Source organism: Cloeon dipterum, chromosome 1, assembly GCF_949628265.1.
Source record: "Cloeon dipterum chromosome 1, ieCloDipt1.1, whole genome shotgun sequence".
Lineage (NCBI taxonomy): Eukaryota > Metazoa > Arthropoda > Insecta > Ephemeroptera > Baetidae > Cloeon > Cloeon dipterum.
In genome coordinates, this window is record NC_088786.1 from 18,258,176 (window position 1) to 18,286,173 (window position 27,998).

Here is a 27,998-nt window from a genome sequence, read left to right on the forward strand (position 1 = left end):
TTATTTAAACTTACAAGTAGGTTGCTATTTTTATTTGGCTGATATGTACATCATAAATCATAATTAATACAATTGTTAAATTATACAGTTATCGTCTGCAAATTACACAATATATAGGAAACAAAAATGCACTCTCTGCTGTATGTACAAAAATATTGTTTGAACTTTTCTATCACCGCTTCGATTGCACAAATGTTGGAAAATTGGGACTGGTAATTAACTGTTTAGTAAAGCGTTTCATCGGTGCTCCTGCTGGAATCCATGCTGTGTAGCGAGGACTTGGTGGACATGACGCTGCTGGAGAAGGCCGACCAAGGCAGCATGTCGGCGCTGGTGGTGACCTTGGCGGGGCCCTTGATGCCCTGGATGGTGTCCGAGTTAATGACGCCGCGCCTCTTACGCCTGAAGCAGCCGCAGCAGCAGCGGTCCTTGCACTCCTTCAGCACCTTGGAGGTGCAGGTGAAGGCGAGGAAGATGAACAGGCCCTGCAGGCTGTTGAGCACGACGAAGACGAGCCAAAGGGCGGGCGTGTCGAGGAAGCCGGCCAACAGGCCCACTGACCAGGTAAGGCCCATCAGCACGGCCAGCCGAAGGTAGAGCCGGAAGTCGGTGCGCGTCACGCTCGACGTGTGGATCATCAGGGCGCTCGAGGTGAAGAAAACGGCGTTCAGCAGCATCACTGCTGACACCGGCGCGGCGAAGAAGAGCAGCAGCGAACGCCGGCTCGTGAACCAGCAGATGCCAGGTCGCGCCGCGAACGCCGGACGCAGCATTTCAGACACGGCCCCGGCGGGTGCATTCTCCACCAGCACCGCTGCCAGCACCACCAGGGCAGGGGTCAGCCAGCACAGCAGGGAGGTGAAGAAAAATCGCTTCCACCTGGGAACAGTTGACACGTTTTATATGCCAGGAATTTTTCCTTACTAAAAAAGAAAAAAAATGTTCTTCGCTAAACAGTAAATATTTGTATTTTCTTCTCTAAAATCTACGATAAATAACCAAAAGTTGCAGGTCAAAAGCTCAGAGGGAATATAATCTTACCTATGTCAAATACAATATTAATTTTTATTCCACTTTAGAGTGAAAATAGCTCGTTTGGGTTATTTAAATGATAGTTTAATTTTATGGGGAAGTTGTACTAGATTGAAGATTTAAAAAGTAATATAACTTTTCTATTAAGCTACATATTAATGTACAACAACATGAAAATTCTTGAGCTGGGATTTAAAATTGTGCCTGAAATTTTTGACAGCAATAGCATTCTTTTTACAATAAACAATAACGTTTCATGTTTTATTCTTTAAGTGTGGGGGAATTTTTTTCAATATATAAGTCAGTTTCTTTGTCTCTAACTATTTTTAAAACATTAGATTTTTTGTACTGAGTAAAGCAACATTCAATTTGTTTGATGCAATAAAGTGATTGTAATTAATAATTGCATCCTTGACAGCACTTTTTTTTATCTAAAATTGAATTGGTTTTTACTATTTTTTATAGAGACAACTGCAGATTTACTAAATTTAATTTCTTTTAACCATTATTCAAGCAACAAATTTTTACCTGGAAGATGATGAGCACCTGAGTTGCGTAGTGGCTCTTCTGAGGGAGCTCCAAACATCCACCGCAATGGCCAGCATCCAGGAGAAGGCGGCGAGGAAACAGTAGAGGGTCAGCACGGCTGAGGCGACACAGAAGGCGTGATGCTGGCGAACCACCTGTCCCAACAAGAAGGCCAGGTAGGCGACCAGCAGGGCGACACACAGGGATGCCAGGTTGTTAGCTGAAGCTCTATGCGTCTTGGACAGGGCGAAGGCGAGTAGGTGCAGCACGAGGCAGATTATCGAGATGCCGAGGCAGACGAGGGTCACGTAGCCGAGGGCGGCCCCGAATCTGTCTTCGGCTAGAGAGGCCGCGTCCTCTACTACGGGCTGTTTGCAAACGAGCGCGGAGCCATTTCGCAAAAGCTTAAACTCTCGTAGCTGCACGCCGGTGTTGGTCACCAGGAGAGTGTCCGGCTCGATGACCGAGAACTCCTCCACTGACAGCTGGGTGGAGTCGCAGTCCAGCTTTCCATCCGGAATTTCATTGGTTTTAATCTCCTCGGAAGGCTTGTCCTGCTTCAGCGGCTGCGGCTTGACAGACACGCAGCCCGAGTCCGCGGACTCTTGGCAGACCAGGGTCCGACAGGAGCCCACAAACGGATCAAATATCCTGCCCTGGCAACTGTGCACCGGACTGAAGTCGAACAGCACGGCGAAGGCTGTCGGGCTGAAGTCCTTGAAGAGCCCGTTCCTGGTGCCCAACAAGCCCTGGCAGGAGAGCTCCTGCACCGGCACGCCCCAGCACATGGCGCAGTAGACGTTCTTGAAAGTGCGGCCGACGCCGTGGAAGACATGAGCTGTGTGCTTCTCGCACATTTCGGCCACCTTCGGCTCTCGCCATGAGTCTGGACATCGTCCAGTCACGTTAGGACGGCACCTGTCAACCGCAATTTTTTTAGTACAACTTGATGATTTTTTTAAAGTAATTATTTAGTTATAAAAATATAAAATTAGTTTAAGGAGGTGGAAAATTGTACTTCATTAGACGACTGTACAGCAATTCCACCCATTTTCATTTAAAATTTAAATTTTGCAGCTTATAAGGATTATATTTACATATTTTTGCTTACAAAAGGTAAATTTCTCTTTTAGAATTCGAATATTTAGTTTTTGGTGATAACATTGAACTCGTGTGCTTGATGAAGCTTTCAATTTGCTATTAAGTCTTAAGTCAAAGGTCAAGGTCACCTATCGTGACCTTTTTTTTAAATTTAAAATTTTCATGGTGATAGATATCCTCATTCGATTCAGTACAGGGACAAAATATAGCATTAAATACGGACTGACTAAAGTATTCTTTGTTCCCAAAAAATACCAAATCGATTATAATCTGTGAGAGAGAAAATCCCTTACTTGCGAACTAGGTGGATTAGCCCCTCAGGCAGCACTGGGTCCACGTGGCAGGGGTGCCAGGTGAGACTCCGCTGTCTGCGTCGGAGGCGCTGCAGCAGCGAACTGGTGTTGCTCGGCGTCCTCTGCTGTCCGCGGCGCAGGAAAGCGGCCACTTTGGCGCCGACCTCCTTACCAGCCGCCTCCTCCGTCACCGAAGGCTTTGGGGGCTCCATGCGGGGAAGCCAGACGCCCCAGGTGCCGTTCTCGAAGCGCATTTTGCGCCTAATTTCCAGCTGGTCAGCCTCATGTAGCGACGGACACTCGAGGCGCGCGCCCCACACCTCCAGATTAGTTGGATTGGCGTCGTTGCAGACCGCGCAGTGCACGTTGCGGTAGGTCACGGACGTCTCGCGGTCCGTCACAGGTAGGTCGGACACTGGGTCACCTTTGGACGAGTTGGCCGGACCTTCGCATGCGGTCTTGGTCGCGTTCGAAGCCGTTGAATTGGACGGGCACGTCGAGATGAGGTAGATGCCGCCAAAGTTGCGCAGCTCGCGACATTCAAATGGCCTGGAAGATGGATAGTTTTCGATTATTAATTATTTTAATCTCTTTTGCGATGAAACAATGTCTGCTGAAAGGTTGTCCCATAATATGTGTACAAATTTCAGAGTGGTTCAAAACTCTAACACGATTTTTTCGATTTTGTCAAGATTTTCAAATATTGCAAGCTCTAAATCTCGGGTTCTTACGATCAGAATTGTAAAACCTGCACCCCATTAGACTCGTCTCAACCTCCCCTGACCAACTGAAGGGTTTGGGGGATGCCCATTAATGTTCTCCATTTTTTAATGCACCCGAATTTCCCGATTTCCTTTTAATATTTTGAAGAATTGTTAAAAATAAAAAACGATTTGTTTAGCTCCTTAAAAAGTTTCATTTTAAATGTTTGAGAAATCACCTTAGAACGCGGATTTATACAACCTGCTTGGCACAGAAGTATTGAGGTTGCATATCCCAAATCAATTTATGAATCGCAAATAAAATTCTCCTCTTCAAGTGCTTGAAATTGAACCTCAAACAATTACTACGTTCCATTTCAATTCATCATTGCAATGATTCAGTATTTATTTTAAACGCTTTGTCATTGAACGCACTTTGATTTAATTAAACTGAAAGTCTGTGAGAAACTGTATATTCCCACACACTGAAATTAAATCACAATTAAAATAGGCACGATTCATTAGCGGCACGCAGTCGTTTTGCAACTCAATTACTTGCGGGCGGCCGCAACCTTTCACCCAAAATTATCCAGGAAACTGGTCCATGCTTTATGGACGCGCAATTACTTCCCCTCGTACCGCGAATTACTCGCGTTGCTCAAGAGCAAAACGGCAGCTCGCATAGCACACATTCTCGATTTATTACATGTGTGTGTACTGAAGCGAGTATCCAGCAGCCAAGGATCTCACTCTCATTGCCAGTCGTCAGCTAGTGAAATATTTTTTTTTGTAACAAGAGCAGTGGTGGTAATTGGTGCCTGCAACAGGTGTTGCGGGTAAATACATACGAGCTTTGATCTGAAGCGTGCAGTTTTAAAAATTATTTGTGCGAAGCTATACTCTAATTGAATGCTTTTTAGGTCGCACTCGCAAGCATCATCAAGTGTGATAAAATTTAGAAAAAAATATTTTAAAATGTGGAGCATTTGAAAGAAGCTGTTTTTATAGTCCACCTAAATCATCAGTCAATCGGATTGCGGACAAAACTTTCAGCTTTTATTCCTTGTACTTAATTCAGCAGGGTTCAAATGTCAAATTCATCTTTGAGTCACACTGGTAATCGCATCTGTGATTTATGTTGCCTGAGGAAATCGCAAAGGTGGTTATTATGGCTATGGATGCAATGAGTCACTCATAAAAGTACACATGTTTGAAGCCTGCACATTCATGGAGAGTGCCGGAAGATATTTAGAAATGCAAAAGTTAAAAAATACATTTAATTTGCAAAAAAAACAAGTTTTGAGCCACCGAATTCCTTGCACGGTATATATAAAATTTATTACATAGAGACTACAACTTGTTTCTTGCGTGAAATTATTTTTTTGTTAAAAATTTATCACTCAATCTTATTTTATAATTTTAAATTTTATAAGAAATAAAATATAAACAATTAAGATTTTTATGGAATAAGATCTTGCAAACATTTATTGCCATTATTTTTATCAGAGAAAAATTCAATAAATAACCTACATATATGCCTTACTTTTACCAAATATTAAATTTTCTAAGAATAGTAAAACATCAAAATCTGTTAAAATATGTATTTAACAATATTAGAATAATTTCATTTAATTAATCTTACAGTTGCTCCTTTGCAGTGAGTTGGACGCTTGGCGCGTCGTCGCAGCAGTCTGCGTGGCGGCTGCATTCGCGGTCGCACATGCAGTTGCGCTCCTTCCAGTCCGTCTCTAGCGGCAGCTGCCGCGGCGCCCGTGGCGCCGACGCCGGCGTTACCTCGCCAGCCGCGGGCTCACCCTGTTGGCACGTGTCGACGCCACCACACGGAAGCAGCAGCGCCGGCGGCGACAGCGCCACGTCCATGGCGCCGCCGACGACTACCGTCGCCACTGCTGCCAGCACGGCCAACACGGCCGCCTTCATCTCTTTCGCATCTGAAACACAAACCGAATTTTAATCATTTCACGGCCAACTGAATCCAAGTTTTATATTTTTTTTTCAAAATTGACGAATTGCATTAGAGGTTTGGCTTTATAATTCAGCAGATATGAGTGTTTGAGAAAAAATCTTACAATTAGCAAATTCGGAAAGCTGATGAAATTTGCAATGCATTTTCTAGAAATAACCCTCTTCCCCATTTCCTTGAAAAGCCGTTTTATTAATTGACTTGTATTTACCAGCAAGGAATGTGGCCCGTAAAAATTTGAAATTTAAATCCATCCATTCTTCAAAGTATTGTGGCAGTTTGAAAATCCTTAAAATTTCCACTTTAAATTTCCAGAAGCGTGCATCTAGCGAACCAACATTCCATTAGTGCCATAGCATTTATCAAACTATCTAATGGGAACGACAAATACACGGTAAATAAAAATGTCATTATTTGTTGTTTGATATAAAAATGTTTCAAAATCAATTTCACTTTTCGATTCAAAGTAATTTTTATTGCGGATCAGCATTTTTAGTATGGCTTATATTTTGCATAATAAATTCTCAGGCTCCTCTTTTTCTCATGTGGGTCTATAAACAACTTAAAACTTCTCTTTGGTGAAATCGACATTATTCTTGGCCAAGATCGGAACGACTAGATTAAGATTTTGTCTTTCAGGGAAGACACAACCGGGAGAAATTCCGAGAGCCAAACACAAATGCCAGAGATCAATTTCTAAGAAATCGGGTTTCGATAAAAGGTCGGTCTAATAGGAAGCGCCGCTAGCAATATTAATTAATAAAACTAGCCATTCACAAGTTAGAAAAGGCATCTCATTACGGGGCCTATTGAGAAGCATATCGCACAGTAGACAGCACAATTCACGCTAAACGAGCTGCGAAATCGCCGCGAACGCAATTACGCTGGCGATACATTCTTTTTTCTGCGAAGAGCCCAAGATTATTTGTTAATTAGAAAAAGAAGACTTTTGACCCTTCGATAGGACCGCGAGGACTTTCACTCTTCTGCCCCCAAGGCCGAGATGAGAGTCATCAAAAGCTTAATTACATCTGCAGATCCACGCCTAATCATAGCGACACACGAGAGGAGAATAAGCACATTAATCATCCAAGTGGCAAGTGTTGTTTCTACGCTCGTACGAAAAAGGATCGAAATCGATCACATGCCAGCAGATCCTTCTCAATGGGTCGTCCTGATTACGAACAAAGATAGAAAAGATGTTTTATTTATTTGGAGAGAGAAAATGGTCCCAATTATGACGACACGCCGCATAATTAAGAAAGTTACGCTTGATTAAACATGCTTGAGCCCGCTGCTTTAGAAATCCGCCTAATTAATTTCGCGTATTAATAATTCTGCCGCGTGAATGGAGCCAATTAATAAATTCCGTCGAACTTTCCAGTGATGCAACCTGATCTTCCTTATGGGACAGCTCGATTTTCACACAAGGATGCTAAGTTGATGAAGTCATGTTGGGAAATTTTAAATTAAATTAACTAAGATTAGGAAACGGACTAAAACTCACTTGGTATATATATCCCTCAAAACTAGAATTACTGTCATTATATGGTTATTAATTAATTCAATGATGGTGAATAGTTTCTAAACAAAACGTGCGAGAGATTAAATTGTTTCATGTGTATTTTTCGAAATTCAAGGAATCTGACCATATTTGAACTTGAATGATTTGCAAAAAATAGTGAAAGTTTAATCTATATTTTTAAAAAAGGTACTCTGTTTAAATTCATGAAATCGATGAAATCCAGACTCTATATCTTCTTGGTATATGAACTTTGGACTAAAATCTCTCTCTCTCTCTCTCTCTCGCTCGCATAGAAAATAATGAAAAATTAATTCATAGCCAGCTGATTTAAATTCCTAAATAGATCCTAGATATTTTGTCACTCCTGCGATGGATGACCAGCAATCAACTGTGACGAATGACTTTTTGTTTTACAAACTGTGATTTAACTAATGCATTTTACCATTTAACAAACTGTGATAAAAATACAGAAATCCTATTTGAAATTTTATACTTTTGTTTGAAATATTAACTATGAAATGTCTGTAGTACACTTTCGTGCTTAACAATTTCTTTAATCATTCAATGATTTTTTTTTAAATTTTCCTTTTATTCCTATCATTTCAATTTACTAAACACTACATATTTATTTGAATAAGTTGACTCTGTAAATTTCTACTCTGTTGTACGTTTGTTGTTTTGGCTCTGAAATTGGCCGCACCATTACTTCCCACACGGGGCAAGAGAAATTTCACGGCAATTCAATTGTAAAACAAGTAAAAACTCCACTTCTGCCCTAACAATTAAACCGGTTCCCATGCACATTCCGCTCGGCAGCATCCAGGTCACTGTTAATTGATAAAAGTTGTGTATTCAAATGAAGCTAGAGCTCCAGCATCTACGAAATTGAGAGACGCCTCAAGGGCGCTGCGCGTGCGAAAAATGAAATTGGAACACGCTCTCCTCACTAAAAACGCGTGCTTCTCGTGAAAATTTTTCTCTCTTTCTCTCCGCCCCAATCCAGAGAGCTGAACAAGTGCATTTAATTCTCTGTGCAATCGGCAATTAAAATTGTAGCTAGCACAGTACAATGCACGCTGCTCGCGCGTTATGTAATTCAAATTAATATCCAGCCGTTCTTTGTTCTCCTGGCGCAATCAAGTGAGAAATTCCACCGATTACTCACGTCTCGCGTTGGCTGACTGGGAAACTTAATAAGTCAAATCATGCTGGGCGGCGTTTTAACTCATTTTGTTGCTACCGATCGTAATTGGCTATGTTGCTGCACCGCAGATTTATGATTTCGAGAGCAACGCATTAGGTGCGAAATGAATGATGTGATAATTACACGAGTGAGGCGTTGCTACATGATTAATTAGTGCACTCTGCAATGCAATATAAACATAACAGGTGTATTACGAGCTTCAATAATGTGGTGTCTTCTTTCATAGACATAGAAATGATGGGAAACAACGTGTTTGTCGCTACCATTCGATATAGTAGTAATTAAAAGATGTCAATTTGCCAAAGGAATTGTTCCGTTATTCATGATTCCCAGGACCCACGCCACCGTAATTTTAAAGTCGATGACTTTTAAAAAATTTCAAACTGGCTAAAATTCCCAAAATGTAGTCCGATAAAAAAAACTTTGTATTTTTGCAGTCAGCTCAGCGAGACGAATTTGATTTGCGATTTTCAAAATTTTGCACAAGTTCGTGATTCTACCAAAATGTTCCGACAGTAAAGCTCTGGGAAAATCGCATCTAGAAATGTAGCATCTTGTATAATGAAGCTTTTTTCTCTGATGGTTTTCTTACAATCAAGATGGTGATTATGAGTCAATTCTTAAGATGACTTTTTAGGGAATTGGTGAGAGAGGAATTTTTTTCAGAATATATTACAAATTGCAAATTTTATTAACTTTCCGAATTTGTCAAGATTTTTGTCTAGAACTCATAGCTGCTGAATTTTAAAGTCAAACTTTTACCCCTTACGAAATTCGATTTTTCAAAAATAAATTCTTTTCACAATCAGGAAAATTTTGTCAGTCTCGATTACAAATTTCTAGATTTTTAACTTGGCCCAACAGCTTTTTTTTAGAAAGTCTCCACAATTCGAGATTTGAAAACCGCGAATTACGGAATATTTTCATTTGGCAAATTTTTATCTCTATATGTAGAGTGTTAATAAGAAAAATAGATTTTAAGATTAATATTTGTAACATCAAAAAATTACTAACACAACTGTTACGAATGATTGTATTTTTATCAACTGTGGTTTGACCATTGCATTTTGAAATTTCTTGAACTGTGGGAAAATTATTAAACTTTATTTGAAGCCACCAATATGAAATTGTGAACGCCTGATTTTATAGGTTTCGTGATATGTAAATTATTACCAATTTATTTTTAAAATTGCTAAAATTCTTACAAATTATAAGCTTTTCCGGGGATAAATTGTGTGAAAAATTATTTTGTTTTTTGAAACAGTGGAAAATATTGTCCTATTAATTCGCTAATTTTTATTGAGCAATCGAAACTCCATTGGAGAACAATATCCTTGTGTTGATAGATTGCTTCCTGCACACGGCTTTATTGCATATCAATTGCAGCGAGAGAGGGACCGACACTGAAAGGAAATAAAACGTGTCGATCGCGTAAACACGATTTTCCGAAGGAGAGCAAAGTGCGTTTGCGTGTTGCAAGACAAACACTTGGCTCTGATTTTTGTGCTTTTCCGCGACGTCTCCGGCGGCGATAATGAAGCGATAATATAATAATTCAGCGCGTCGGATCTCACGCGGCGAGTGTCGCGCGGCGTAATTTTAATTCGCTCTCTCGTGCATGCAAGGCCGACGAATACGAACGCCACAAATTGTGGAGCAGCCAGAGATGAGATGAGTGTGTCGGTCGGACGCACGCTCGGCTGCTTTCTTCGGCCCCGAAAAATTTACTCTTGCTCGCGCGCTGGGAACCCCCGGCGGCCAACAGCCGAGAAGAGGAGAAAATCAGCCTCTGACCCCGCGGGTCACACCTTTTACATCTCGAGATTCATGTACTTCGTCCAGTCGATTTATCTTTCATAATCATCCCAATAATAAAAATATTTTACCTTATAAAAATAAAACATGTTCCAAGAGCCTATTTGAACATTTCAGTTCATTTAGTATGATTCATGGATAAACAAAAATAAATCTTGACGCAAAATTTCAACAGGCCTGAGTGTTGATTCAACTGCTTTAGCGATTTGCATAAATAGCTTTTTGTGATGCATGGCATGGGAACGATCGAAAGTTAACACTATAATAGAAATGCTGAACGATTTGATTATACGTATACGGTGCGTTGGATCTCTTTATCACTTGAGTGCGTGCTGCAATTTCATAGTCTCGTGAAAGCTCATCCTGGTGCGTAAATTTTTTTATTTGCTTTCCTCCCATAATCAGATGCTAATTTAATTTTATACTTTGGCCTCCGGAAGTCAAGATCGCACACTTCTTATATGAAAATAAATATGCGATTTAAATGTTAATTATTTAGATTAACGGTTACGGTTTTGAAGAAATGAGAAGCACCTATATGCTATTTAGCAAATGCCCACTAAACGGTTAGCTTGTATTTGGAAAGGTGTTTTTTTGCATTACCGAACCCATTCAATTAAAAATTGAGTCTATAAACATTAAATATTTGCGAGTTAAAAGAAAGCGCCTCTAGAAGGCATTGCAGGCGTGTAGTGTGAATTAAGCACAGGTCTCTTTGTGAAAAAAGGCAGATTTCCAGATCTGGTCAACCATAGCACGTGTGAAAAAAATTCAGGATCTATCAGGGAAACTTTAAAAAGCTGCTTCTTAATGAATTTTACGTAATTTTCTGGGAAAGAGTGAAAATTTAGAGCAATTTGAGTAAATATTTTTTATTAATTAAGATATTAATCTGCTGGAGAATGTGCTGTCGAGGATGACAGGGAATTATCCAATTTTTCACGTTTTTGCGGAAAACATTTCACCATGCAACACCAGCACTCTTCATTTTTTGACAAAGGAGTACAATGCAAACACAATGCCAAGTATATTTTTTTGAGGAAAGTTTCGAAAGTGCAGCGAGAGATGCACCTGCTCGAAATAAAGGGTTTTGATAATAAGTATGCAACCTCAGCTCTTACATTCATTTCAAGCAGTGGCGTACTTTCGATTCAATTGTTCCGAACGTAATTAATAACTGCTTAAACATACAAGAGCACCCACCAGCTGGATTAATTTTAATTAGAAAGCAAAACACTCAAGAGCTTCTGCAGCATTTTAAAAATAGCAAAGATAATCTTGACAACCCAATTAACAATGTAAACACTGTCTGGAGACGCTTCTTATTTCACTACTCATCTTGATTACAATAGAGAGTGAAATTTTGGCACATCTACTTTAAGAGGGCGCATGAAATTACTCTTGCAACGAGACATAATGAAATAAATTAAAAGTTATATAGTTAGAGTGGGAAAAGACTGGTATGTTTTGGTTCTGTTAGTAATAAAAAAAATTATTTTGTCATTACTTCTCTGTGTATAATTTTTCAAAAATTTTCTCAATGGCCTCACAATTCTGGAAAAAGTTCTCATTCTCCATCTAGATATTTCATTTTTTCCCCATGATATAACATCTTAAATGACAAAAAAACTAGTTTCTAACATGCTATAAATACTTTTGTTCTAATAAAAAATGACCTACTCTCAAACAGGGAAAAGACCGGATTTAATTACTGCAATGTGCCTAATATCCTCGAATGGACCATGTGAAGAAAGGGGAAAAGAAACTTAAAACTTTTTAAACAAGACAAAGTCGAACATGAAACGAATATTTTTTTGTTACAGAGTCCCAGTAAAAAATATGCAATGGAAAGTGTTATATAGGGTAAACGTGGCTCATGCACGAGCTCTACATTGGCTCAATTTATTTGCAGAGAAGTGGCTGCTGGTGAGACAAACGAGACCGAAATTTAGAAGTGAAATCCGGTCTGGCTCTTTCTTATATGTCTGCCCTATGATTATGGAGACGAGGTGCGCGCGCGGCAGCCGAGTGCCCTCGGGGTCACGCGAGATTTGATCCGCTTCCTTCCCATCTCCCAAGATTTATTGTCGCACGACCAAAACCGAGAGCATTCGCCATAAATCCGAAAAATCGCAATTAGCATGAGTTTTTGTTGCACTGCTTTCGTTTTCACTATCTCCTGCTCTCTTACGTGCATTAAGGGCCAATAATCGTGTCCGGCTCCATTAGCTTTTAGCCTGCAGCGCGGATTTGTAGAGACGCTCTCGTTCGAGAGTACGAGCGTGGAATTCAGCAATAAAAGTGGACCTCGTATGTGACCTTAATTGTTTTGGTGCAATAGTACTCTCTGCATGAGCGGTGCAGCATTGAGAGTTGGATGATGTGAAATAATCATATCATGCAATACATTTGTACGCTCCCCTATTGGTTCGTTTTGTGCAAAAGACGTTACTCAATGTTGTGATTTTATTGAGCTCATCATCGTAAACAATGCAACACGACTAATTCCAACTTTTCTTGCGTTTCTTTGTCAATTGCGATAAATATTGATGATCTCAATGTCACTAGCCATGATCCATCTCGCTTCATTAAAAGCAAACAATAGCAATTTCAAACAATATATAGAAGAAGATATTTTTTAATAATAAATATTTTATTTCAGCTTCGTCATAAAATAACAAATAAATTTTATGAAATAGTTAGACTGTAAAAATTAAGACTCCGGTCTAACCACCTGATCTTTACTATATTTTTACCAATTTCTTATGCAAGAATTGCAACAAATGATTTCTTACCCCTTGCGCCAGTCAATATATTAATGCATGTTGCTTTAACTTGTCGGATATTTTAATATCATATTACTTAGTAAAATAAAATTATGCAGATTATATAAAAGACAAGTGTACTATGGGAAAACAACACGATTACGAATACTACTGCACAGTTTGGAAGCTTCTCTCGAAGTCTTTTTTCTCGCAAGCAAAATTTGAATGTGGTATTTTTCCTAGTGCTCACCGTAGATTTTACATTTATACGAATCATCATTAATAAAATTAAAATAACTTTATGGTAATAGATTTTGTTAAATAATAGTTCTTAAAATATGTTAACGAAAAGAATACCATAGACTCAACAATTTTTGAGTCAGATTTCAACTGCATTTTTTTCTTCCGTGAGCAAATGTTTTTCAGTTCTCCTCGTTGACATGATCGAACAAAGTTTTCCTTGCATCACAATCGTAATGATTGTATTTACAACTTTATAAATAATACTAATTTTCGCTAATTTTAAATACAAAAATCAGTAAATAAATCAATTTTGCTGGATTAAAACACATTAAAATTTGATTTGCAACGATTTGGCAACTTAAATTTCTTCCTAGTGAAGTTGAGCTTACTTTTGGCACATTTAAAAAAGGAAACCACTAAAAAGTGCTATTAAACAATTAAAGCAAAATAAAAACCGTTTTGGTACACGTTTCTCCCAAATGTGTAGGATGATGGCGCTCATTTTCCTCAGCACGCTCGTTGCTGGGAGGCACACAAAAAGAACATTTTGAAAACGAAAGCCGTCGCGAATTGCGTTTAATAATCCTTGTTTACTTTGTCACCTTTCTCCCATGATGTTATTATTCTGACTCGCTAAATATGTGTCACTAGCGTCTTTCTCAGTCAGAGTGCAATTAGCGAGAAAGAGACAACATCTCCTACTCGGAACGGAATTATATGTAGAGGATTGTACTCGATTACTCACGCACCACACGAGTGTCTCTCATATTACGTTCGCTTTTACTTATTTGCGTTGACAAGAAGGGTGACAGCTCCACTGGTCAGGGAAAGGATGCGAATTACCCGGATCACGAATTTAAATTTATTTTTAGTCCCCTGAATTGAACGATTGACGTCATTTTGTGGAAACAAAGGGATTAAATTGGAACAATTTTTTCAAACAAACATTTTCTGTCAATCAAGCCAAATGTTTATTAAAAATTGCGTAAGTATATATCGTTCAGTTCAAGGGGCTTTTCAGTGTCCATTGTGTATTTATTTCAGATTTTAAAAATATACTTTTTTTAAATGAGCTAATAAATAATTTATCTACCCAATATTATTTTAGTTTTTATACGTCTACATGCAATGAAGGCCCAGAGATTTCAAGTAGTTCAAATGCAAAAATGATAGTTATTCAAACAGTACAATCAGCGATGTGGATTGATAAAATCAAACTAATTTATATTGACGTGTAGTCCGCGTTATCGATATTTAAATAAATAAAAAAAGAATTAAAAAAACTTATTCTATTTATTGGTTAAGAATGCTATTGTTTTAAATTACTAAAATTAAATATGTTTATAATATATTTTTAATACAAAACAACTTGTTGCAACTAAAATTTTTTATAAAATTAATTGAAAGTTTAAATAACGATATTAATTAAAATATTAAATTAAATTAACTTTTTAAGTATGCTTTGAATCTGTGGCCGTCATTTAGTTTCTCGAGCACGTCAAAAATATTTCACACGACATTTCGACCCGGTGACACCAAGTATTGATGCCTGCGCGACAATGGACAGAAAGAAAATTAACTCACACGCCAGCCCAGGTCAGAGGTCATCCACGCTCGAATCGGAGAAAAAAGACAGGGTATCCAGCGGCGCGGTTAAGAGCGTCTTAACCGAAGGGAAACTTGTATACTCCGTGCGTCGAAATCACCGCGCAAACAGCAACTGAGCCCGCACCAGGCCAGCTCTCGTCCTCTCCGCGCGCCTCCCTCCTCAAGCCGCGGCGAGAAGTGCATAACTCTTACTTCCGAACCTAAGGAGGTCACTCTGTGATTAAATGCTGCCGGCCGCGGCGGCACTCGCGGATGGGCGGACCCGCCGACGTTTATTTAATTCAATTTGAGGAAGATGCGCGCGCGATGCGATTTCACTCGCCCCGCGCGCGCTATTCCAAACTAAAGATTGCTCGCAAGGGCCGGCGAACGCGGAGGAAGTACTTTTGCATGCTAATTAGAAGCCACGAACTGGATTAGGAGAGAAACCCAAGAATGATTGGCGATCGCCTTTTTTTAGGGTTTGTTGACACACATATCAGAATGCGAATCAATTAACTCGTGGTAAAGGTCACAAGAAAACGAAGGAATTGCAAAAGAAAGGATTCGAAATATCGCTGATAATTTATTTATTTCCTCTCCATGTTCTCGTGACCGATCTTTAAAAGATATTATGCAACAATAGAATTTCTAAATTATATTAAGTGTGACTTAAAAGATTTTTTTACACTAATATATAAGGAAACTTTTATGATCACTAACTATCACAAGGTACATACGTTTTAAATTTTACGTTATGAATCAAACCGTCGATAAATCTGTCTTTTTAAGTTATACCTAAACCGAAATTCACCTAATTTGAGAAAAAACTGTATATTTAATTGTTTCTGTTCCCGTCAGTTTTTAAAATATTTTTAAATTGCAAAATAAATGTTAAAACATACACGTAGAAATTTATAGTATTCTTGTAAGTTAAATACTCTCCAGCATGACTTAAATAACTCGTATAGCACGAAAATTATGAAAACATTATAATGGAGCCTTAATAATATTCGTGTGTTTAAAAATGTTTAGCATTTTTGGTGTATTATAAAAAAGCAAATAAAAAAATTTATGAGATATAAGCCAAAGCCAATGGCATAATTTATACGGATAAATATGAAAATAAAATATAAAGGTGAAATGTATAATATTCTCAATCTTGAAAAACATCTAAATCCTTCTTGAGATTTAATATTCCTATTTGACACATTAAAAATGAAACAGAATTATCACACAAATCAGCATTCAAATAGCATTAATTAAAATTAAGCTTCTTTTTTTCTATAACGAAGTGATTAGGATTTTTTATTGAAAAGCTGCTGTATTTTTTTACAACAGGGGCCGATAAGGACGCGAGATTGCTTTAGAGCAGTCTCGCTTGTGCAAACGCAAACCCAAATTTCCTTCCAATTACTTATCATCGCTGTCATCAAGCGGTTCGCCACGTGCTTTTTTTCTAAAATTGCTGCAAAAGCGCTCGCAGCTACGATCTGTTTGATATTGTAATTTTCCGCGTGGATGGACGGCATGCAAAATCATTATAGTTTTGCAAGAGTGGCACACACACAACATCCGAAACCCGATATACAGACAGGTGCGGTACAGAAAAGGCGGCAAATGTGTGCCATGTCCATCAGATTCGATTCCTAAACAAAAGAGTCTCGGCTCTCTCTGCAGCTTTTTCTTTGGGTGAGCATCGCATGCACTCGGCTGATTATTATCTCTGCTGTCAAGTGTCACAGATCAGACCAAAAAAGGACGCGAATTAATCATCATTCAAACACAAAGCAGGGCTATATTCATGAATCATGCCGGTGTGCTTTAATCATATCATCCCATTTGCTCTCGCGCGTGTGTTTGTAATTTCACTTTTATTGTTTCGAGACGCGGCTGGAAATTCGAATTGCAGGTGGCAGTTTCACAACGAAAAATTAAACATTGGAATCGGCTCTTCCAGCGGCGTAGTAACAATAATACAGTGAGCTTGAGGTTAAGGGCCAAATTAACCTGGCGCGCGTACTCGAAGGTGAAACTCTCCATCGTCGCACCTCCAGCTTTATTTTAATCAATGAGATATGCGGTCGGCGCGTTTCTAATCGGAAATTGCGTCGCTTTTCTGTTCCTCCCCAATAGATCTCTAGAAAAATAGGCGCATTTAATTTTCCACTCGTTTGGGCGTTCATTTCGACCAAAGAGCCGTGCGTTGTTTGCCTTTCAGGTTAAAAGGGGAAAGCGGCGAGACTTGTTTTTTAAATAGACGAATCGAGGATTACACTAAAAAAAATTACTGATAGGAATCTCCTCGAGATGTGCAGCACTCGGCAGGAATTTAGGTTATGGGGCGAATTATCCAGCAATTTGCCGTGAAATGTGTTGCTTTGTATTGAGATTTCTATTCCACCTTTGGCAGAGACACATGTGCTAGCAAATTATTAAAGTGAAAGAAAACAATTCGATGTGAGTTATGACGCGACACATTATTGCAGTAGATGCAAATTGTTCTCTCACCTCTCTTGCAGGTGCGGAACGAATAATGAATAGATAGCGAACAACGATGTTTCCTATTGATGCCAATACAAATCGATGAGAAATCATTATAGCAGGGATTTCACATTGAAGCTTACGAGAAATAATAGAGGCAAGGCCTTTATCGGAATATATTTCCTTTATTGGCTTGAGGTTGTTACAAATTGAATTGAAAAGGCTTGTTATTTGAGGCCTTTTAAAAAAATATTAAACGAAAGGTTGGAAGTCGCAAGAGCTGCTTCCACCGTGATAATTATGTCACTAAAACAATTAAAAAAGTATTATAAATATAAACATAATCTTTGCTATAGGTTGGCTCAGAAACCAATTAAGCTCTGGCCAAGGGTTCGGCAATTTTACATAAAATATTAGGACTTAGCGATCCATAATTAACAGGGGCTGCGTTCTTTGGAAAATAGACATCTTTTATCAAACACTATTTAACTGTACAGAAAAATATCATTTTTCGAATTAATAGGTGCTATCCACTTGTTAGTACTTATAAAAAATAACAAATGGCTCGTTTTCGGGGTTTTGAAAAATTTAATTTGAACAATCATCAATAGGAATACACTGAAATGCGAACACTGGTCTATTGACACCTATGCCCCAGTTGATAATTCCAAATTTGTAAAGAAATTTGACCTCCACCATAGGAAAAATATTCAGGACGAAAACATTATCCCACTCTTGCTTGTCCCATCAAATTTCAAGGAGCGTCTTTTTGTTGGAATGCCTTGAGTTTTGCAACCGAAAAGTGTCATTCAATTATGCTCGTGATCAAGCCGAACAACAGATTGATCACGCCTGCGTCCGACAATGGCATCTTCTTATTGTTCAATCGGCTTATTTCGGAGGAGAAAGAGCCGGTTAAACGCTGTAAAGCGCGTCACATTTAACGCGCGTGATGTCATTTCAAGCACATTCACATCTTCCGATTATCACAGCCCACTTGCTGTTCAAATCGATTACCTCAGCCGCAGCAGTAGCGGCTGTTGAATTACGCAAGGCTCTTTTTGTTTCGCCTCTATGATAATTAAGTGGCCGGATGTTCGGGATTACACACGCATTTTTATTGTTTTCGCGGCAAAATGTTGGTGCAACGCCGAGACACGCAGGATGTTGTCTAAATATTATGCGCGTTTCCCTTCAGTGGCAAAATGTCGAACATGCCGCTGAGAGAGGAGAAAATGCATTTTTTTATTATTATTCGCACCATCGTTACATCACACTCGATTTTTTATTGTCCGCGGCCGCGCGACTCGTCCCAGGACCGAACCAAGCACCGTATTAGATTCTTTATCAGCCTATGAAAGAAAGCAAGGCCAGAAGATCGGCGCTTTTTGTCTGTTGACGATTTTTCCCATCAGCCTTTTTGTCGGTGAAGGGCAGATATATCTTTCTCATTTGTCAATCAGCCCGCGGTAGTAGGGGCCAGCTGGCTATTTTCGATATTAATTTGTACTCACACTTGTATGAGAGCGTGTGATGCTGAACACATCAATTTTCTCCCACGCTCACTTTGGCACACAGGTTTTTTTCAGGTCGGCGATCAGCAAAATGGTGCAGCTGGTGGTAAAAAACAAATTTTTATGATGTCTTAACGTCAGAATTGTGGGAAAATCGCCTTCTGCTGAAATTCACTGCCAAAAATAATCTTTGGAAAAGGTTGTGAGATGAGTGTCACGCATTTTGCTCGCGTGACCTTGGGAACGGTTAAAACATGTACTTTTGAAAGTTTTGTTTTTCAAGGAACTTGCAAGGAGTAAAGGTTTGCTTTGACTAGTCTTGTCCATACAAGCAATTAGTCATTTTCCCTGACAAGTCTAGCATTTCCTTACATATTTTGTTAACACATATGGCGAAGAGTGGCATCAAAACATTGTTAAAACAATAAGGTCGCATACCTTGAATGATTCACTATTATGACAAAATAAACTAATGTACCTTCATCACAAAATGTTTTTTAAACCAGGATAAAGGGCAAGAAAAAGGAAGATTTCAAGAGGGAAATTTCCATTCAAACATCAGTACATTTTTTGTAATTTGTTAATTCGCCTAGAAGCAGTATATGATTTTTCCCATTATTTTTAGTGTTAATTATTTTATTTTTCGAACCTTGCAACAAATATTCTATAAAATCAATAGTTTTATTTAAAAGTACATTAAAAATCTCACTATGAGATAACAAATTGTATGTCAGCTTAGACTCAACTGAGATCCGATTTTTCAATCTCATGATGTGGTATTTTTGGAGCGATGAGATCAATTTGTTAATGTATTGAAGCCAGAAGTTTTTTAAATACTCTAAATTAATAACATATAAAAGCAGGAAAATTTGTCATGGCAATAAGAGTTGCGCTTGACGACTTCAGAAAAAATGATATTAATTTTATGGCTGTAATACTGTATGCTGTGGCAATGAAGATTCAGTAGAGCAAATCCACGATCGAAACTCATCAACAGCTTTACCGTAATGCTCAGAATTAGCTGAGTCAAATCTGACCGCAAACGAACACAATTAAGCGAGGGAAACTGGCTCCCCAGAAAATTTGCGGTTTTCCGTCTTCCTTAATGACAATTAATATAAATTAATAGAAAAACAGTCACACGCCGTGTGATCTGCGGAGCGGAAACCGCTTGGCCGGCGAGCACCATGAGACAATTGCGATTTGGTAACAAGAAGAGATAGTCCCCGATATTGTTTCCCATCGAAAAAGGGACACTATGCATACTCGAACGCATTGTTCAGCAACTGGGCCGGCAAGAAGGGCTCATTTGCATCAAGTGCATTTAAATTAAGTACAAACCTGGTTCTCGCCGTGACAGCATCCGTCGTTTATATGCAGAAAGCGCTGGCCATGGCTTCTCTCGTTCTGTTTGTTGGTGCTTTATTGTAGCATGCGACGACGTCGCAATCTCTCGCGAAAAAACAACAAACACGTATGTATGTACGCGTCTAAAGATTTTTCTCTCACACGCGCCTGCCGAGAGAAGAAAGCTGCTGGCTGAGCGGCTATGTTGCAGATCTTATCTCGACGCACTTGTCGACAGCGAAAGATCGAGATATAAAAAATCCAAAAACTCCTGCTGCTCCTTGATTTTAACGTGGTTGTAAAATGCAATTTACTATTGATTTAATTAAGCAAAAAGTTGTTGGATAATTTATGCTCTTTTTGTCAAGTGAGAGCAACTCATCAGGGCAGTCAAACCAAAAGCATTTGACACACTTAGCATTGCTCGTATTTTATCCTGACAAAATGCGCATCAAAACTACGGTCACTCAGGTTTTTCCTCTTGCTTTCACCTATGTATTTTTTTAAATCACATCTAAGAATATTATTTTCAGGTTATTATATTGCTTTTAATGGTGAGTAAAAATATTTTTATGGTCTGGTAGGAAGGGGGATGTGCAAAAATAAAAATAGTAATATTTTTCTTTGGGTTTCTTTAAAAAAAGAGTTAATTTGTTTTAATGGCTTTAGTGGCTTTTTGACAAAAAAAATTGTAAAGATTGTAATCAATCAAGGCAAACCTTAATAACTTCCCGTGCTAACTGGTAAAATTGGAGGCCACCGCAGATTCTCTGTGAACCAGGAAGAGGACGTTAGGAATTTTGAAATGGGGGCGTGCATGGTTCCCTGAAAATTGAAAAAGGCATGGTACGTGTGTGTCGCTAAAAGTGCAGGGAAAATCGTAGAATTTTACGGTTTTACAATGATTTCCAGGAAAAATCCTAATTAATGATCAATTTACTGGTTTTGCAGAAATATCCGAGATTGACCGATTTTAAATTATGCGACCAATGTTCAAAAATTCATGATTTGTGCTCATTTGCTGGCCTGAACATCTTATTGTTAGTGGTTTTGCACATCCCTAAAGATAAGGGAAACATGAAATCTGCGCATAGGAAGAATAACGCATTGTGAATGCATTGAGCATCCCAACATTATGCTCTGAAGCAAAATGCAAACAATGGCTAATTCATGAAAGTCGCAATCTCAACATTCAATTTATTAGTTTAAAGGCACACCAATCTTGATGAAAGCTAGAAATCATCTTCATAGCTCACCACACTGTTCAATTTCGCAACTTTCAGCTTCTTATAAGCGGAACCTAGGAAACAATTCTCGCACGTGTTTCTGCCTGCGTCCCATGTTCAGCGAGAGATGAGCGCTCGGAGACAAGGAAAAGTGAAAACGAAAACAACTCCCATGAAGTTGTTGCACACAAAAAGTAACACATGGAGGCAGCGAGATTGTTTTGGCCAGATAAGACTTACAAATGAGCAGCTCGCTGCGGTGGACCAACGTCCAGGATGAGATTTCCATTTGCATAGGCCCGGGCATTCCATTCATCGAAAAGACACGAAAGAGACAAAATCTCCTTTGGAGCCCCTCGGCAGCGTTTCGTAATTCGAAACTGCCTGCTGGCTTTGAGGCTTTGACTCTCGAAAACCGAAACATCAAAAAGAAGAACTGGTGCGCCTTTCTCTGCGGCTGTGTAATTTTTGTTTTTTCTCTCTTGCATGGAGGGAAACGTCTCGATTTGTACCAGTCAAAACCACACTCGTCACGATGTGACAGCAACATTTCGAATTACATGTTGAAAAGGAATTATTATTAATCACAAAAGTTACCAATTAATTATTCAACCCGTGAGATAATTAAACTATCTATACAGCTTTTTCAACTGTGTCAAAATATTTCAAAATTTTGAGTTTTCACCTGGTTTTCACTAATACAGATCGTGGTCTTGAATCAAACTAACGGGAGTAAGCAAATTCAAGTAATTGAAGCAACTGCATGTTGGAGAGTGTGAATTAGTGATGTCAATCAGATAATATATAACATAGAATTGCACAATGCGAATCGTGTTGAGCAATACATAATGCAATTTTTCAGGCATCAACGAGTTGGCTGATAACAGCGCGAGAACAATGAGCATCAAGTGCGCGGGTCTAAAAGATTTGTGGGTGCAAGTCTCAGACATGCTGAAAGCGCGAACAATAAAATTGAGTCAGTGATATTTCTCGTAGGTGAGAAGCTCCACTTGCTGGGATACAAATTCAAATTATAGTTGCGTTGAGTAACAATATTACCAATCAGAATAGTATTGAATAATATTTTAGCCGCAAGCTTAAAAACAATTATCAATATTAAATGCGTTTAATTTCTCGCAAAGTAAAAAAATGTACCAAAAATCGAAATGAAACAATGTTAAGTTGATATATATGTAACGAATAATTGTGGAAATATAAAATATTTTATATTTTAATTTTGCCTTTAATATTCCATGAAAATTGGAAAACGCTAAAATCAAAGACGATCTCGTATAAACATTAAATGATTTGGTGCTTAAATATTTAAGCAGAGCAGAATTAAACACAGTTCTCTGCATTTAAATTAATTAGCTCGAACGGTGTAGAGTTACGTATCGGTGGGGTCACTCTACTATATGTATTTAGACAGGTTTAACATCCTCGCTATATTTCACGCCAAGCGCTCACTTGGCATCACGCATGTAACCAACACTTTCGCACATAATACAACAGGATTCTTGTATAATTCAATTCTGCAAGGCGCTCGGCGAAATTAATATTGCGTTTAGCGTGTACGCGATGGCAGCGTGATTCGTACGTGGGTCAAAAGAGCAACAATGAGACCATTAATTTATCCGATAATGACTCGCACCGTCCGCGAGGTGCGTATGGGAAATTAGCTGGGTGAAATTCAAATTTCCATCGGCAAGGGCATTGCAAAAATTGGAAAGGCGATTGTCTCAAGTATCTAGTATGCAGACTGCAGAGGTCCGCGCGCGCGTTAGCAGTCGGAGCCGCGAGGTTAATTATCGTGCCGCCGTTGTGCAACTGCAATTTCGGCCCCCGTGCAACTCGATTTCGGCGCAGAGAGAGATTCGTGAGAAAATCGGACGCTGTGCTGAGAGTGAGATGATTGATGGTGTTGATGATCGACGCTGCTGTGCCGCAACAAGAGAGATGACTGCACCGCCTATCATAATCTTGATTATTTTTTTTGTTTCCCCGTACCGGGAGCAAAATGAGGAACAGATATTTTAAAGCAAAGATTTACTTAGAAGAGTTGTGAAAAATCCTTTTCACCAATTACTTGAAATAATCTTTGAAAATTGGGAAAGAGCTAAAATTTTCCCAGGTTGCCGTTTAAATTTCAGAGAAATCGGCAACAAAGTTTGCATACCAATCAAGCGGCGACCACTGTCTCCTCGCTGAATTTCGCCAGAAGAAAAAATTACCTTATAATTCGCACACCGTTGGAGAGATCGCGACGAGAGGAATCGAAAACAAGCGAAAAATCACTGAAACCATTACATTTATTGAAAAACTTTGCAAAATCTGAAATTGATTTGTCAAGTTGGGCCCAAAAATGTTTTTGGCCTTCTGCAATACAATTTTAATTGTTCGGTTTTAAATATCTCTATCGGCATTTTGAAATTGACTACATCTCGAACCTTATTAATTCGGACCTATACCCAACTTTCCCTAAAAATAAAATAAGTTTAAAGTAATGAAATGAAACCGTGAGAGTTTGTCAATGTGTGCAAGTCACGTAAAAATTGAACCGAAAATGACATCGCTCCGATCCGGTGGAGGCGGTGGAATACATATTTCGGCTGACTGAGTGCAGACAAATTCAATCAGAATGACAAAAAGGACCGGGAACTGTTGAGGATTTTTCCTACGCGACGGTCTACATCTTTATTTTTGCTCGAGCAATTGCTTTCTCTGGCCGCACCAATTGATTTTTCTCGCAATTCAACACGACTGCTGTGAATCTCGAGCGGGATGCTGTGCGGTTTGGCCTGGGAATGTGCGGCGGCGGATCACTTGCTTCTCGTTCTCTTTCCTGATATCTCTTGCTGCGGGCAAAATAGAGTCGTTCATGTCCGCTTTTGTCGCCGCCTGGGAAGTAGATTCGGCCAATCATTCAATTTGCCAGTCCGTTGCATCGCAGCAGGACGCCTCTGCTTTAGGTAATGAGCCTGCGTGACACGAACTGATTGTGAGATTGTTTGATAACTGCACACAATACAAAATTGAGCTATTTCATTCGGAATCCATATTCTGAAACGATTGGCTTTGTGCCTTTAGAAATGCTTCGACCACGTTGATACAGGAACTGATGTACAACTTTTAAGCAACTTCATTTTAGCTCTGGCAAGGGAACTATTGAAATTATTGTTTGTAGAATTCAGCATCAGTTTATATCTTCCATGATATGCAATAACGGAATCAGGACGGATCAATAGTTAAATTTCACATTTTTCCAAATTTGTCGAAATAAATTAAACGGTGTAAATTAATTTTTGCTTGATCTCAATTCCTTTCGTCGCGATCTAACCAACGGTGTGCTAATTATGAGACGAATTTGTTTTCTGGCGGAATAAATCCTAATTTTCAATAAGGAAACAGTGCTCGCCGCCTGATTATTTACCATGCAAACTTTGGAGCCAATATTTTCTCAAAATTTTAAACGGCCCCATAACCTGGAAAATTTTGGCTTTCCTATTTTTTTTAAAGAATGTTTCAGGCAAAAATATAACTTTTTTCATAAATTTTCAGCTTGAATTTACTTTAAAAGAATCTGTGGCAATTATTAAAATGAAAATGTTTGTTATGGCTCGGCGGGAAGAGATTGCTGGATGTTTACCAATCGTTTGGCAGTTTTTGTGCTAATATAGTTCTGTTCCAGTTTTAGTTGCCTTTTCTCGCTGATTATTTTAAAAAAATATACAATTTCAATTGGATGATTCTCTTTCTGCGTCACAAATTGTAAAAGTGTTTATTACGACAAAGACTACAGCTCTCGACGCAATCTCTGTCAACAATGAAAATCCTTTCTTCGAGACTGTTAATAGTTGCTTTGCGCTCTGCAGGTGTTCTTTCGACGAAATGAAATTCGAGAAGTTCCCAAGATTAGTTAATTGCACTCACTCACCAAGATATTGCGGAATCCTTTATAAGACAAAAATACTTTTAGTTTTTTTATTAAACTCCACAGGTGCCGACGGTCTGCTTCCCACATCAGTTCAACACTTCCCTGAGATATTCACAGGTACACAGGCACGTAATTTATTCAACATACAATAAAAAAGTGCAGCTCAGGAGTGGAATGCACAGAGATGATCCTCTTTATAATACAGTGCGTGTGCTTGAATTTGTTTGCAGCCTCTTATTCTGCTCTCATTCTACGACAAACTGCTCGATAACACGAATTAAAAGTGAGATAGAGGAAATGACTCCCTGCACCGACAATGGTGAAAAAGCGCACAATTAGCTGAATTCCACGTAATGTGTGAGCGGATTACTTTTTAGCGTCGGAAAGAATGCCTAATTTTCTTTTTATGTCCACGGGCGCAACAACAAAACAAACACGCCATAAATTATGAAGGCTGCTCTTCCTGACCTTATTATTACTACTTTCCTGCAGAACCGTGTCGGGGGAATGCGAAAGAAAGATAATCGTGGTTGCGATTATTATCTCGGAATCGGCCGCGCTTGCTGTTTATTTACGATTGTGTTTTAGCACTTGACCATAGCAGCGCCAACCAAAATACTTTTTCTTTGGGTTACGCTGCTTCTTTTTAAATATAGGTCCACTTGATCTAACCGTTAATATTGCTCCACGCACATTATTGTAAATCTGTCATCAAATTAATACTATTTAAAACAATTAAACATAACAACGGAACATGTTGCAATAAGCTCCCCATCGAAATGTAATTAAACCTGGCATTTCAAACACGAGAGGGCATTTTATTAAACAATTACTAGCCTAGCACCTTAATCTCTCTGTTCAAAGGTGTTCATGCGGCACGCCTTCTTAAAAATGTGGGCCTAAACCTTACTTAAACTAAATATATAACGCAATAAAGCAATAAAAGAATACAAAACATTCGGTATTTGACCATGAAATCATCTATTTACATACTATCATGACCTGATTAGCGATTTAAATTTAAATGAGCGCCAACGATCACGAGTTGAAAACAACCTTTTTGTACCTAAAAAGCATATAATCCGTTATATATATATATTTTGTACTACGAATTCCCGACTTGCAGGGGGAACATTTCTCTTGCACGAACCATGAGCATCTAACAGACAAGCTATTCGAACGATTATCTTTCGAGCGGCGCGGAGAGCATTACGGACTTACGCGTATACACGTTTAATAAATTGCGCAAACGTGACTAGCAGTTGGACCACGGGAACGATGATAATAATTGTGGCACATACATCATCCTTTGTGCTTCTCTGCCTTGACTCCCAATGCTGTCGCAGTATGAGCCATTTTGTATATCTGATCGGTTTATTTTTACATATTTTTAGGCAAACTGTACTATATAATTTCTCATTCAAAAACAGTGAAAATAGGAAATGGATGCCTTAACTCCTGCAACAAATTTATTATTGTTATTTCGTTAATGCGAAAAGTGTTGCAAATCAAAGGTTTTTATTATTAATATAATTATGCAATAGTTGTGCCGCAAAAAAAGACAATATTCAGTTGTGAAAAACATTTAAAATCTAAACTATACGGATTACATTTTGCAAGAAAATTTTGATTAGTGTAAAAATTATTGATTAATTGTATTATAAATTGATTTTTATGTAGTTCAGTTAAATATTTTCTTTCCTCACAGATTCAGGAATATTTGGAATTACATTATTAAATTGTTTTCTAATTACGCTAACCATTACAAATAATTAAAATGTTAAAACTATAACCGCCGTAGAAACGTCAGCAGATTTTGTGTACTTTGAAAAATTGTTTTTCAGTTTCTATGGTGATTACATGAACCGATTTTTAGTAAAAGCGCATCAAAAGAAACCATTTTAGGTGAACAATGCACAGCAGCAGGATTTAGTCTTAATCACAGCGGAAGCGCCTTAAAATCGAGAGTAACCGCTGGCGCCATCTATTGGCGGCTTTGAACATTTTCGCAACTGTTAAATTAAATATGAATATTTTAAATTGTTCCTTAAAACCTCAGATAAAAGCAAAAAATTGGGTTATTAGCTTTTCATTTTAGAGCACCAGTTAAGTTATTCTTCTTGTCATTAGGAGGCACAAAAATATTTTTGAAAAGAATATTTTAGCTATCAAGGAAAGGCGAAGGTGTTACTTGTTAAAATTTACACTCGAAGAGGAATAATTTAGATCCTATTTAAACAAGACAATCAGAGTGGGCATAAGTGCAGTCACGACTTTGTTAACGCTAAGAGATCTGGAAAAGGTGCATGGATAACCATTTTACTCTAAAACATGTATGTAACACTCACCTTTAAAAGCCTTTTAAATCGTGCGAGCGTCGAATCCAGCAGCCTCTGCAAATAAAAAGGCAATCAGCTGCCCGCACTGCTGACTGACTGATCCAGTAAAAAGAACAAAAGTAAGGTGTGCGCGGGCAAAAAGGTACCGTTGGTGGCTTCTTCTCTCTCTCTGAATAATATATCACACACCCGCATCTTATTCTCTTTTTGCCTTTTTGCTTCGCCGCGCGCGCCGAAGTGAGAAAAACGGGATTTCCTGCCTGCTTTCCTGCCGATTAATGCAATGATCGCACTGTTTGCAACTGCCGCACTGTCCAATTATTTGCTTCCGACGCTAATAATGGAATTCATTTGGAAATTTCACAACAATGTTTCC

The 27,998-nt window shown here is 38.7% G+C and overlaps 1 protein-coding gene across 2 annotated transcripts; it reads right to left on the reverse strand.

Annotated features, from left to right (window-relative positions):
- On the reverse strand, nt 1–27,931 carry LOC135947821 (uncharacterized). 2 transcript variants are annotated; one of them, XM_065496775.1, is made up of 6 exons: nt 27,812–27,931; nt 27,632–27,676; nt 5,298–5,607; nt 2,955–3,503; nt 1,561–2,478; nt 1–879 (listed from the first exon to the last, which is right to left on the reverse strand). In XM_065496775.1, exons 3-6 carry the CDS (start codon nt 5,594–5,596, stop codon nt 225–227), a joined length of 2,421 nt encoding a protein of 806 aa, XP_065352847.1. In that variant the 5' UTR covers nt 5,597–5,607; nt 27,632–27,676; nt 27,812–27,931; the 3' UTR covers nt 1–224. The 2 variants fall into 2 exon arrangements, with proteins under 2 accessions (XP_065352847.1, XP_065352846.1); XM_065496774.1 differs by lacking the exons at nt 27,632–27,676; nt 27,812–27,931 and adding an exon at nt 14,776–14,942.
- Between the last annotated feature and the right edge of the window lie 67 nt (nt 27,932–27,998).

Bases quoted from the DNA above. Each gene is read 5' to 3' on its own strand.
- LOC135947821 (XM_065496775.1), bottom strand. From the start codon at position 5,596: ATGAAGGCGGCCGTGTTGGCCGTGCTGGCAGCAGTGGCGACGGTAGTC. The intron at 2,479-2,954 runs GTAAGGGATTTT...TGCGGTTGACAG, and splicing joins CTAATCCACCTAGTTCGCAA to GTGCCGTCCTAACGTGACTG. The intron at 880-1,560 runs GTAAAAATTTGT...AACTGTTCCCAG, and splicing joins AGGTGCTCATCATCTTCCAG to GTGGAAGCGATTTTTCTTCA.